Genomic DNA, 14,880 nt, shown 5'->3' with positions numbered 1-14,880 from the left:
ACATCGTACCCCTCGTCATGTACCGGTATTTATAGTCCGGTACATCGTACGACTCGTCATGTACCGGTATTTATAGTCCGGTACATCGTACCACTCGTCATGTACCGGTATTTGAGTCCGTACATCGTACCACTTGTCATATACCGGTATTTATAGTCCGGTACATCGTACCACTTGTCATGTACCGGTATTTATAGTCCGGTACATCGTATCCCTCGTCATATACCGGTATTATTAGTCCGGTACATCGTACCATTTGTCATATACCGGTATTTATAGTCCGGTACATCGTACCACTCGTCATGTACCGGTATTTATAGTCCGGTACATCGTCCCCCTCGTCATGTACCGGTATCTATATTCCGGTACATCGTATCCCTCGTCATGTACCGGTATTTATAGTCCGGTACATCGTATCCCCGTCATGTACTGGTTTTTATAGTCCGGTACATTCAAAAGTGGCAATACAGTGAGTGTATAAACAATATAATTTAACAACATGTATTGGCGATTTGACACTGAGAAATGGGGACATGGAAGGTTTTTTAATTATATTGTTTTAGACTTCGTAGGTGGGAAGAAGTGGGGGATTGGCCATTCCATTCGAAAATAGCTATCACTTTCACTTGAGAATTTACTGGAACTTAAATAATACATTGGAAACATGTATACAAACAATAAAATGATCTATCTCATATTTCGGTCTTGTGTATTGTAATGTATCAAAGAATAAAACAAAAAACGTAAGTTTAAGTGTTTACGTTATGTTGCCATACCCCAACCCTAGGCCCGAGTCAAAATCGTGTTGGTATTGAAGGCCTAATGGACACATCAGATAAAGAATCAAAGGACCAACCAATACTATACTGTGTTTGATATTTTGGTAGATTATTATCACGCCATGTTTGGACCAGAACGTTAAATCACGACACTTTTATACAATTAAGTATAATCTATTGTTTGTTGTATTGTTTGTTACGGGTGTTACCGACTAATGGTGTCAGAGCCTCCGGTAACAAGCCGGTACGAGTCGTCTCACGTCACCGAAACTTTAATCAGCTTACAATGACACCAAACGACTAGGTATTAATTAAAACAAGGGCCGATTTATAGTCTTACCCTCATATCGTCTCATATGGACAACAAAATCCGGAATGATTGTCCATAAGAAAAATAATCCTGTTGAAGGTGAAGGCATTGGTGTATACAATGGTAAATTTATGTTATGTTTGACATCATCAAATGTATACTTTATATACATGTACCAGTCATATAATATCGATAACTGTATAGTTAATATACCAGTCATAAAACATCAATTACTGTATAGTTAATATACCAGCTATATAACATCAATTACTGTATAGTTAATATACCAGTCATATAATATCAATTACTGTATAGTTAATATACCAGTTATATAATATAATTAAATGTAAAGTTATATACCAGTCATATAACATCAATTACTGTAGTTAATATACCAGTCATATAACATCAATTACTGTAGTTAATATACCAGTTATATAATATCAATTACTGTATAGTTAATATACCAGTCATATAATATCAATTACTGTATAGTTAATATACCAGTCATATAATATCAATTACTGTATAGTTAATTTAACAGTTATATATCAATTACTGTATAGTTAATATACCAGTTATATAACATCAATTACTGTATAGTTAATATACCAGTTATATAACACCGATCCTGTGTATAGTCATTTGTCATTTAGTATAAAAAACTATTTAATTTCAAGGAGTCATTTTTACCGAGGCCATCATCGATATCGGCGCACTTTGTTTGATTTCCTTCAAGGTCACCGGAAAATAATTTTCAATGTTGATTTGTTGTTCTCAATTGATTTATGGGTGTAAAAAAATGATATTTACGCAATACCGACCGTTCAAATATCAACACGTGATTTGTTATTTACCTGTAATCTACCAGTCAAAAGAGTTACTTCCCTTACTTTAACTTATATTGTATACCGGTAACAGTCAACAACCAATTTTCAACACACACAAAAATCGCATTGATCTCGTGATATAAATTCGATGTTTTTTTTCACCTTGGCACTACTAAAGATTTTCTTTTTAACCATCCTCCCTGTTAAGATCAGCTATAGGTTTGTTTTAAGTGTTCCGGCGAGCGAGTAGGAACCCATAGGGTGTGCTTCACACTGGCGATGTCCGAGTAAGGTATTATAAACAGGAATGTTTAATACAGTTAGAGTGACCAGTAAATCTACGGGGTGTTGGTGTGTCAACACGAGTCTCTACAAGACAACCGTTCAGACATGTTGATATGATAATAAAGCAGGTTATATTCAAATCGCTTATAACAAATATATTTATCACGATAGTTTGTATCAAAAAGATAGAACCACAGAAAATGAAGAGTTCATTTGGCGAACTATATACATGTACATTCAATAAGATATCTAAGGTTATCATTTTCAGACTTCATCTTAAAAACTCATTCTTTTACAGTCTTCATGGCATACACTATGAAGATTTTTCAGTAACTGTCGCCCTTAAATATTTCTGTAAAATCTCAAAATAAACAATCATTTTGCAACTTAACTACTCCAGATTTGCAAGATTGAAATGGTCTGCACACAACTATCAGAAATCTACTTCATTCTACTAAGTAGGATATTGGCGATCTCATATAAACATCTTATCGGTAAAGACTCCCCTGATTGTGTAAAGTGTTCAGGATAATTAACAAATTATCATTATAAGTAGATATACAATCCATTGGTAAGTTTATAGCCTCGTAATCTTACTATCTTATATACTAATAGTAGATAGTTTAAACTGTAACATAGTATGATCTATACAAAAAGGCGAAACTTTAGAACAGAAAATTAACTGTCACATGTAATGGTATATATAGGATGTTTAATGGTTTCCTGTTAAATATGATAAAATATTTCACGAATATGACGTATGGGTTGTCTTTTTTATGTCAGGTATGGGTTGTCTTTTTATGACAGGCATGGGTTGTCTTTTTATGACAGGTATGGGTTGTCTTTTTGTGACAGGTATGGGTTGTCTTTTTGTGACAGGTATGGGTTGTCTTTTTATGTCAGGAATGGGTTGTCTTTTTGTGACTGAATTCAACTACAAATCCCCTTTTTTGTCATTTTATCTGCATGTACAGCTCTCATAACTTTCTTGAAAAAAAGCCTGTGAGTTTGGCAGAGGGGGTTTTAAATAAGATAATCTGTATTTTGGTACTCTTATAATAGTTTAGTATCGTAACACCATTCAGTAAATAATGTAAATTATTATCATTATTGATAGAATAAGAGTAATTAAGTAGAAATAATTACATGTATTATAATTAACATGCCGTATATATATAATCGAGTTGGTGATATGGTACATTACTAGCCTTTACTAGTAACGCCTGACCCTCGCGATTTGTAAGTTATAAGTAAAACTAAGCAGATTACGTGTTATCATAGCCTACAAGACTAGCTCAGAGTTTGTCCGGTTCTCACTGTAAAAGCGCCTTTATCTTTTGTTCATTTTGTGAATGAAAACAGTGGAGACAATGTAGGATGACAATCGACCTTCATAATACACACATTGATATAGGAATATTGTTCTTCTTAAATGATATGATAATGCCCCCCCCCCCCCCCCCCCCCCCCCCCCCCCCCCCCCCCCCCCCCACCCACCCACCCCCCCCCCACCCCCTCCCACTGAGAGAGCCCCATGTTGTAGTGGTCAGTTTTTTGTGCCGGACTGTTGTGGCAACCTTGCCAGTGTTTATAGTGCTTTTCTTTACATATTACGTCCAAAGGCCTTCGGACATAATCCTTTCTTAACACATAGCATTGAATGTATAATATTCTTTAAAGGCACACTGGGTTAAGTCTAGGTATATCGTATCTGGAGGACAATGTTTACGTGAGTGGGTATATCATAAAGCTATCAGAGCTGTAGTGTAACACGATCGACAGTTAAGTTAGTAAGATTGATATGGATTCCTCACTTCAATTTGAATTCGTCAAATGTTATGATGGGCTAGACTACAGTATCTGAGATTTAACTTCATGTAAACTTCTTCTAACTGATACACCCTCGTTGTAAATGAAACCATAATGTTCATGAATCTATTGTGAATCCAAGTTACACACTATGGTACAAGTTTTAAACTTGATATATCAGATTTATTTATTCATTTTTTTTCTGAAGCAAAATACGAAGATAAAACATACTACTCGACCCATCGCGCGGTGTTTTAAACAAAGGCCATCCAAATGGAGTTTGTTGATCTTCAAACCAGAAAAAAATTAAAATTATTTTGGAATTTCTCAAATTTGCGAATGTATTTGAAACCTTACATACGTGTATACCAATAAGTGTATGGGTTGGTACGAGATGTGTGATATACATGTATACCAATAAAGGTATGGGTTGGTACGAGATGTGTGACATACATGTATACCAATAAAGGTATGGGTTGGTACGAGATGTGTGATATACATGTATACCAATAAAGGTATGGGTTGGTACGAGATGTGTGACATACATGTATACCAATAAGTGTATGGGTTGGTACGAGATGTGTGATATACATGCATACCAATAAGTGTATGGGTTGGTACGAGATGTGTGACATACACACGACGGCTGACAAAATACATAAAATGTTCAGAATCATTTACAAAAAAAGTGGGATCTAACAGTCTACACCAGAAAAAACGTCCTTGTATTTAGGAATGACGGAATTTTTGAGAAAAACAGATCATTGGGCATATAACAGTTGTCAATCAGAAATGGTAAATTAATTCAGCTATGTAGGTTTGTTACCTCTACAACAACATCGTTTAATGTATGTATGTAACGTTGGCTGTAAAATAGTGGTTCTGAAATATGTTCGTAATGCGCCCGGCGTTATAAATCAAATTATATTACAAGAAATTATCGAAAAGGCTTAACAAGAAGACGCCTATTAAACTAATTAGTTATGTTCTCAAAATTAATTTTCTCTTGTTTATTTATTTAGATTTTTTCAATATTGTGAATAATGTATAGTAAATGATGAGTGAGAGGACTCAAAGTCAACGAAGATATTAAACTCGAGAAAGTAATATATATACGTATCAAATTGAAACCAGGTGTTGTTCTTTGCCTGACACTCCCTGATAGTTACTTGTCTCTAACAACCACCTGTTTAGACCAAATCACTGTTGTGACCAAGTAACCTGCACTCCCATGGTCAGTTATTGTCCAGTGGTCAGTTCCATTAAGGTGACCTATAATAAGGTGTATTGACATTCTGTACCAATTGGTTCTCTTTGTATCCATTGTTGACCCCAACTTTAACCGTTGCCACTTAAAGGAACTGACAAGTGCTGTTAATGCTTGGACCTTATTCAACATTATTTTATTGTGTTTTAAATAGATCATCATCATTTAGATTGTTTCGGTTATGTTTATTCCATTCATTTTTGCTAAAATCACTCATTTGATATCATCTATGTAAATACTTTATATTGTTTGTATTTAACTCGAGTGTAACTCTTTTTAACTGTGATACTCAAGTCGTTTATGTTAAGATAGAAATGAAATAAAACAAAAATAAAAATAACAATGAATTTTACCAGAGATACTACAAACTACGATGGCTGCGGTGGCCGAGTGGTTAAGGTGTCCCGACACTTTATCACCTTTACCACCTACGAGTTATGAGTTCGAAAACCACATGGGGCAGTTGCCTGGTACTGACCGTAGTCCGGTGGTTTTTCTCTGGATACTCCGGCTTTCCTTAAATGATAAACCAAACAAAACAAACTACGGCAAAATAATGAACATTGACCTCATCTATAACAAATCTAGTTTGTAAAACAATAAAACCTTGGAGGAGAGTATAGTACCATCTCATGGTTTATGATGCTAGTAAAACCCGTGCAGAGTGGGGAAAATACATGTCTACTGAATCGGGGATTATCTTCCGTGTATGCTATTTAGGGGAATAAATAAACCAAAATAGATCTTCTGTTCCCACATCAACACTCAGGATCTAAAATCTTTTCTTTCTTTCCTCACTCTTCTGTCTTTCTTTGCATTGTTTTCTGTCTCTGTGACCCTGGCTGTTCCGTGGAGGTTAATTCCCTAAAAATAAATAAAATGATAATATTATATTACAAATCCATTGTTTATGATAATATTATATTACAACCTCATTGTATTACAACCTCATTGTTTATGATAATATTATATTACAACCTCATTGTTTATGAGAATAATATATTACAACCTCATTGTTTATGATAATACTACATTACACCCTCATTGGTAATGATTATAATATATTACAACCTCTTTTGTTCGGTCCGTATAACTGATTTAGGTATTTGACAGTTTACATCTAAACATTCTCGCAAGTGAAACTAAGCTGATTATAATAGTGATATACCTATAAGATTTAAGTGCCCGGTTCTCATCGCTTTTACACAAACATACCTATATTTTATTTTGTGAATGAAAACCTTGGACCAGGTAGGTGTGTTTAAGGCACCACGGGGGAATCAGTTTCAAACACACGTTTATACTGTAAAGTATCTTTCTGCAAAAGGTTCAACTATTCTAAATTCATTATTAAATACATTTCATATTCTGTGTTTTAATAAGGGTATAAATTTACTTAGTAGGCGTATTTGTTGAAGGTTCCATTTTCCTCATTTCAGTAGAAGCCCCCTACTAAAGTCAGAGTTTGATTTCGCGGTGGTCAGTTTTGTGCCGAAGTGTTGTGGCAACCTTGCCTGTGTTTATAGTGCTTTTCTTTACATACAAAGTGTATTACGTCCAAAGGCCTTCGGACATAATCCTTTCTTAACACAAGACCGTTTAATATACATTCTTTAAAAGGAGACTCGGTACAAGGCCGAGTATACACACAACACAATACACCAATCACTGTTCAAATATGCTTTCTCCGAAATTGAGTTCACGCCAATAAAAAGGGGATTTTTAAGCGGAGTCATGACCACTGGTGTATCCTATGGTGTCATTGTCACTGCCACAATTCTCACTTTGTGGACGTGAAATTACGGAACGTGGATATCTAAAACGTAATACATAAAACGTGAATGCTCTTTCGGAACATCTGACATGACAATGGGTTTTGATAGTTTACGTGTAAATTTTCATAAGTTCTTATAATTTGTTGACGTCCAGTTCGATTTTTTGTTATATAATTCAGTAATAGGGTTAACATGTATGTTTATTTTTTTTTTCTATGATACTGGAGAGGTTTCTATATCTGTCGTTTGTGGGTTACATTGGGTAATATTTAGGAGATATGGGCAATTGATTCATTCAAACAATTAGCTCTTCAAATGCATTTTTACATTTTTACAATGCACTGTACTTGCAAAATTCAAGCCGAGACGAGTAATTTACATGTACTTATTCAAAACAGTTGATGACGTCAACACGATTCAACGACACCATGCAGTAAGGATTGCATTATTAAATGAACACAAAAGTATTTCTCATGATGACAGAAACATAACATTTATCATAAACGTTTTCCATTGAGCTACAGTGTTTTAAAACAACTAGACAACTGTCCTCGTTACCAACCAGTAATGGTTCTAACATGTAGAAAATCTAATGACTTATACCAACCAAAACGGACAGACAGAGTAAATGTCCCACAACCAACCAAACGGACAGGCAGGGTAAATGCCCCACAACCAACCAAACGGACAGACAAGGTAAATGTCCCACAACCAACCAAACGGACAGACATGGTAAATGTCCCACAACCAACAAAACGGACAGTGTAAATGTCCCACAACCAATAAAAACGAACAGACAGGGTAAATGTCCCACAACCAACCATAGGGACAGACAGGGTAAATGTCTTTGACGTATTGTGTCACACCGCCCCGAAGCTCCGACACGTACACCTGATAAGTATAGTGTTACTTACGGGGAGGACACATACAGACTATTAGTTTATCTTGACTTTGTTTTGATTTTGAGAGGAATGTTCAGCTAGTCGTTATTAAGAGTTGTAGATTACATATCTATAAGTGTAGCTGGCATATACTGACCACAATCAAAACTCGACATTGATTCCAGGGGAATGAAAGTCGGGCGATCAATCAAAGAGACGGACCAATAATTGATATACACCGACAGAACAGACGGACAAATGTCCCACAAACAACCACACGGACAGATAGGGTAAATGCCCCACAATAAACAAAAGGGACGGACAGATAGAAGTCCCACAACCAACCAATCAGACAGACAGGATAGAAGTCCTACAACCAACCAAACAGACAGACAGGACAGAAGTCCTACAACCAACCAAACAGACAGACAGGATAGAAGTCCCACAACCAACCAAACGGACAGACAGGATAGAAGTCCCACAACCAACCAAACAGACAGACAGGATAGAAGTCCCACAACCAACCAAACAGACAGACAGGATAGAAGTCCTACAACCAACCAAACAGACAGACAGGATAGAAGTCCTACAACCAACAAAACAGACAGACAGGACAGAAGTCCTACAACCAACCAAACAGACAGACAGGATAGAAGTCCCACAACCAACCAAACAGACAGACAGGATAGAAGTCCTACAACCAACAAAACAGACAGACAGGATAGAAGTCCTACAACCAACCAAACAGACAGACAGACAGGTTAGAAGTCCCACAACCAACCAAACAGACAGACAGGACAGAAGTCCTACAACCAACCAAACAGACAGACAGGACAGAAGTCCCACAACCAACCAATCAGACAGACAGGATAGAAGTCCCACAACAAACCAAACAGACAGACAGGATAGAAGTCCCACAACCAACCAAACAGACAGACAGGATAGAAGTCATACAACCAACCAAACAGACAGACAGGACAGAAGTCCCACAACCAACCAAACAGACAGACAGGACAGAAGTCCTACAACCAACCAAACAGACAGACAGGATAGAAGTCCCACAACCAACCAAACAGACAGACAGGATAGAAGTCCCACAACCAACCAAACAGACAGACAGACAGGGTAAATGTCACATAACCAATCAAAACGGACAGACAGAGTAAATGTCCCACAACCAGCCAAAACGGACAGGCAGGGTAAATGTCCAATAACCAGCCAAAACGGACAGACAAGGTAAATGTCCCACAACAAACCAAAACGAACAGACAGTGTAAATGTCCACAACCAATAAAAACAAACAGACAGGGTAAATGCCCACAACCAACCAAAACGGACAGACAGTGTAAATGTCCCACAAAAAATAAAAACGGACAGACAGGGTAAATGTCCCACAACTAACCAAAACGAACAGACAGGGTAAATGTCCCACAACCAATAAAAACGGACAGACAGGGTAAATGTCCCATAACCAGCCAAAACGGACAGACAGGGTAAATGTCCCACAACCAATAAAAACGGACAGACAGGGTGAATGTCCACCAACCGTTAAAAACGGACAGACAGGGTAAATGTCCCACAACCAACCAAAATCGATAGACAGGGTAAATGTCCCACAACCAATAAAAACGGACAGACAGTGTAAATGTCCCACAACCAACCAAAATGGACAGACAGGGTAAATGTCTCACAACCAACCAAAACGAACAGACAGGGTAAATGTCCCACAACCAACCAAAACTGACAGACAGGGTAAATGTCCCATAACCAGCCAAAACGGACAGACAGGGCAAATCGTCCCATTAGAGCAACAAGGTGCTATCTCGAGTTTTGATAGTTTTGAGAAAACAGCATTTGAAAGTTTTGAATTAATATGGCATTTAAATGAAAAATATTTCAATCATTTATCAATAATTATTCTATAGATCCATGTGCTAGGTCAATATTAGGATAAGAATTTACAACATATTCCATAATTAAACCTGTTAATCAAGGTCATTTGTGAGATAGAACCTTGTTGCACAACTACTTTGAAGTAAGTTTAAAGCAACAAGGTGCCTTCTTGTGAGATAGCACCTTGTTGCATTATCAAAGTCACAATAATTTACTAATAGTATGACTAAATTTAGCTTTCATTAAGTAATTGGGTATTGATTTTAGATATATATCATTTTTTCTGCTAGGTAAAACCGAATATGGTCCTAGTCACTGGTATGTCGGTATTTGACGAGGGTATTATGGTATGGCGTTGTCCGTCCATCAGTCCTGCGTTTACCTTTGTTTGTCCAGGTGTACATTTTTCAGTCAATCTCCTTCAAACTTGGTAGGCTTTATAATATATTATGTAATTGTGTTTGACTATATTTACAAAAGTTATTGCCCTTTATTTATATCAATATTTGAATCTTGTCCGGATATGTGCTCCAACATTTTTCAGCCAATCTCTTTAAAACTTAGTAGGCTTTTTTCATTATGATAGTAGTTGTGTTTTTTTTTCTGAACAGCATTTTCATTTAACTATTGTTGCGAAACTTATCTCCCGTTGTTTATTTTCAGAATTTGATTCTTGTTGATCTTCTCTGTAGATCCTCTCCCGTAGCTTACAACCAATTTCTTTCAAACATGAAGTTATACTTTCTTAGGGGCATTTTGATTAGACAATTAACACTTCATTTTCATATTTTATTAATTTTGATACCTTATTAAATAGTTTTCCTTTGGCATGGGACGAGTTCGTATTGTTTCTCCCACAGTACAGTCAGTACTCTTATTATATATATAATAGTGAATATTAGTAAAGCTTACACAATCTTGTATTTGTTCCACTGGAACTTTTGTCACAAGTAAGTCATCTATTTAGTGCATTATATTTTACTCTTCATTCAACAACATACACCTTCTATTCTCTCTCATCTGAAATGCTGTCTTAATCCTTTTTGTTGGTGATAAGTGGTGCATAATGATTATGGGATACTTGTGGAGTTATTCCTGATTGGGACATTAAGGGACAGCAAATCATTCTGTTTTGCTACTAAAATTGCAATCTTTGACTCCACCAACATTCATTTTCATATTTGAGAATTGGTTGCCCCTAGATCTTTTAGACAATAAAAGTCATTGTATTTAAGTGAAACTACCTAATTGCCATGACAATACAAGCTGTCATCTGACTTGGTTATGAACTGGAGTGTTTTTCTTTGCATTATCTATATAAAGCTGAATGAATAGAATCTGATTCCAGATTCAAAATCCTTTTGGTATATCTTTTTAGATGATTTTGCTTCAATGACATGCAATAGGCTACTAGCCATGAACTGGTTTCTATGCTGTCCTTTATATATCAGAATATAGTAGGTGACTTCTTTCACTTAATAATTTCCCCAGCAACAGAGTATGTGCTTTAACAAACAGTTACAGTGTACCAATGTCACTAGATCCACTGCCACCTAGGATCTCCTCTCAAACATGTTCCTGTATGATCTTGAAGGAATATAACTTTTAGCCTCTTTGTTTTCTCCAAGTTGGTCTTTTCTTGCCCAGTGTATTTATTCCCATGGAACTGTTCTATTCTGATTCAAGCTCTGTGCCAATATTTCATTTGGCCTTTATCGAAAGACAGTAGTAGTTGTTTCTAGATGATCTATAGGCAAATCGCCTTTTTCCTGAGTACCTCCTGTATTTGGAAAGTATTTCTCTTTCACGAAGAGAACACGAGCCCACGGGTATTGTTTTTTGACCCCACCCCCGGTTTGGTTTCTTCGATTTTAAGCAAGAACAATAATACTCAAAAACTTTCCTTCCAATATCCAGTGTTAGAACATGTGTTCTTCTTTACAAACGCTGAACTTTATTATACTGAATTTAAGACCAAAGGCTTTTGATTAGTAATTAGATTCCAGTATAATTTTCAGATATCTTCAAAACTTGTGACTGACCGCTGCTGTGGCAGTACTCTTGATGTCATTTTCTTTTCATTTCAAGGTGGCACAGGCTATTTCTATTACGTTATCATTCTCATATTCACAAAGACATAGGTCAGTATCAGCCAAGAATATAGATAATATTACTGGAATAAATACAAAAGTCTATCTTCGTTATGTTTGCCAGAGCAACAGATCATGTATTCCGAATTCGTGATTCCACACGTTTTATTAACCTACTGTTAGTAGATCATTGTCCACTGTATGTTGCTGTTCCCAAAATAATGATTGACCTCGCTATTAGGAATGGTTTAAGAAGTTAAGTACCTGGTATTTAAATGAGAAAATGCTGCCTGTTTTAAAGTTTCGATCTTTATAATCTTGAATATTTTTCAATAAAACCTCAATATGTGATACCTTAGTGGCAGGGGAATGACATTTTAATCAAAACAATAGATTTCCCTCATGTCAGCTACAAGGGGTCATATCAGTTAATTGCCTTGTAATATGAAACCAAAACCTATTACAAGTAGTGTGCAACAAGGGGCCTTCTCGGACATAGCACCTTGTTGCACAAACTGATACTGATATAGCACCTTGTTGCTCTAAACATATTCTACTTTCTGAAGATAGCACCTTTCATTAATTAACAATTATCTTTTTTAATCAATGGTATTTTGCTTAGATATTTTTTTACATGAAAGATGCATATATCTTAACTTTATTTCTAGAAAAATCTCATTTTTGCCAAAATATCAAGATAGCACCTTGTTGCACTAATGGGACGAAATGTCCCACAACCAATAAAAACGGACAGACAGGGTAAATGTCCAACAACCAATCAAAATGGACAGACATGGTAAATGTTCCATAAGCAGCCAAAACGGACAGTGTAAATGTCCCACAACCAATAAAAACAGACAGACAGTGTTAATGTCCCACAACCAATAAAAATGGACAGACAGGGCAAATGTCCCACAACCAGCCAAAACGGACAGACAGGGTAAATGTCCCATAGCCAGCCAATACGGACAGACAGGGTAAATGTCCCACAACCAATCAAAACGGACAGACAGGGTAAATGTCCCATAGCCAGCCAAACCGGACAGACAGGGTAAATGCCCCACAACCAATAAAAACGGACAGACAGGGTAAATGTCCCATAACTAGCAAAACGGACAGACAGGGTAAATGTCCCACAACTAGCAAAACGGACAGACAGGGTAAATGTCCCACAACCAATCAAAACGGACAGACAGGGTAAATGTCCCAAAAACAACCAAAACGGACAGACAGGGTAAATGGCCCACAACCAATAAAAACGGACAGACAGGGTAAATGTCCCAAAAACAACCAAAACGGACAGACAGGGTAAATGTCCCACAACCAATCAAAACGGACAGACAGGGTAAATGTCCCAAAAACAACCAAAACGGACAGACAGGGTAAATGGCCCACAACCAATAAAAACGGACAGACAGGGTAAATGTCCCAAAAAAAACCAAAACGGACAGACAGGGTAAATGTCCCACAACCAATCAAAACGGACAGACAGGGTAAATGTCCCAAAAACAACCAAAACGGACAGACAGGGTAAATGGCCCACAACCAATAAAAACGGACAGACAGGGTAAATGTCCCACAACCAATAAAAACGGACAGACAGTGTAAATGTCCCACAACCAATACAAACGGACAGACAGGGTAAATGTCCCACAACCAATAAAAACGGACAGGCAGGGTAAATGTCCCACAACCAACCAAAACGAACAGACAGGGTAAATGGCCCACAACCAACAAGAGGCCCATGGGGCCTGTATCGCTCACCTGGTTGGATTAGACCAAATGTCAAAATAATGTTCATATTGAATTTGTTTTATTTGTAAATCTAACAATGCTATATATGGTTATAGTGTGGGAATCCGAACTGCTTTAAAGATTAATGAAGTCCAGACTCTCTAAAGGTCTGAAAGACCCCAAGAATTGTTTTTAGAACATGCATGCATTAATCACTTTATAACTAGTAGCGATTTAAAGGAATTACCTCTATTTCCCCTATTGGGCCCCACCCTTTTGGCCCCTCGGGGGGTCAGAGTCACCATTTATGCAAAATCTGTTCCCCTTCCCCCAAGGATGTTTCTGACCAAATTGGGTTCAAATCCATTCATAACTTTATGACTAGTAGCGATTTAAAGGAATTACCTCTATTTCCCATATTGGGCCCCGCCCCTTTGGCCCCTTTGGGGTCAGAGCCACCATTTATGCAAAATCTGTTCCCCTAACCCCAAGGATGTCTCTGACCAAATTGGGTTCAAATCCATTCATAACTTTATGACTAGTAGCGATTTAAAGGAATTACCTCTATTTCCCATATTGGGCCCCGCCCCTTTGGCCCCTTTGGGGTCAGAGCCACCATTTATGCAAAATCTGTTCCCCTAACCCCAAGGATGTCTCTGACCAAATTGGGTTAAAATCCATTCATAACTTAATGACTAGTAGCGATTTAAAGGAATTACCTCTATTTCCCATATTGGGCCCCGCCCCTTTGGCCCCTCGGGGGTCAGAGTCACCATTTATGCAAAATCTGTTCCCCTTCTGCCAAGGATGTCTCTGACCAAATTGGGTTCAAATCCATTTATAACTTTATGACTAGTAGCGATTTAAAGGAATTACCTCTATTTCCCCTATTGGGCCCCGCCCCTTTGGCCCCTTTGGGGTCAGAGCCACCATTTATGCAAAATCTGTTCCCCTTCCCCAAGGATGTTTCTGACCAAATTGGGTTCAAATCCAATTATAACTTTATGACAAGTAGCGATTTGAAGGAATTACCTCTATTTCCCCTATTGGGCCCCGCCCTTTTGGCCCCATTGGGGTCAGAGCCACCATTTATGCAAAATCTGTTCCCCTTCCCCCAGGGATGTTTCTGACCAAATTGGATTAAAATCCATTCATAACTTTATGACAAGTAGCGATTTAAATGAATTACCTCTATTTCCCCTATTAGACCCCGCCCCTTTGGCCCCT

General features: G+C 37.3%; 1 protein-coding gene across 1 annotated transcript; it reads left to right on the top strand.

The window, feature by feature from the left end:
• The first annotated feature begins 7,622 nt into the window (after positions 1–7,622).
• On the top strand, positions 7,623–9,065 carry LOC117331084 (serine/arginine repetitive matrix protein 5-like). Its single transcript, XM_033889681.1, has 2 exons — positions 7,623–7,751; positions 8,325–9,065. The coding sequence occupies exons 1-2, from the start codon at positions 7,623–7,625 to the stop codon at positions 9,063–9,065; spliced, it is 870 nt and encodes a 289-aa protein (XP_033745572.1).
• Positions 9,066–14,880: the final 5,815 nt, after the last annotated feature.

This window comes from Pecten maximus, chromosome 7 (assembly GCF_902652985.1).
Source record: "Pecten maximus chromosome 7, xPecMax1.1, whole genome shotgun sequence".
NCBI lineage: Eukaryota > Metazoa > Mollusca > Bivalvia > Pectinida > Pectinidae > Pecten > Pecten maximus.
Note: the sequence above shows the minus strand (reverse complement) of the source record. Positions and strands in the feature narration are given on the sequence as shown.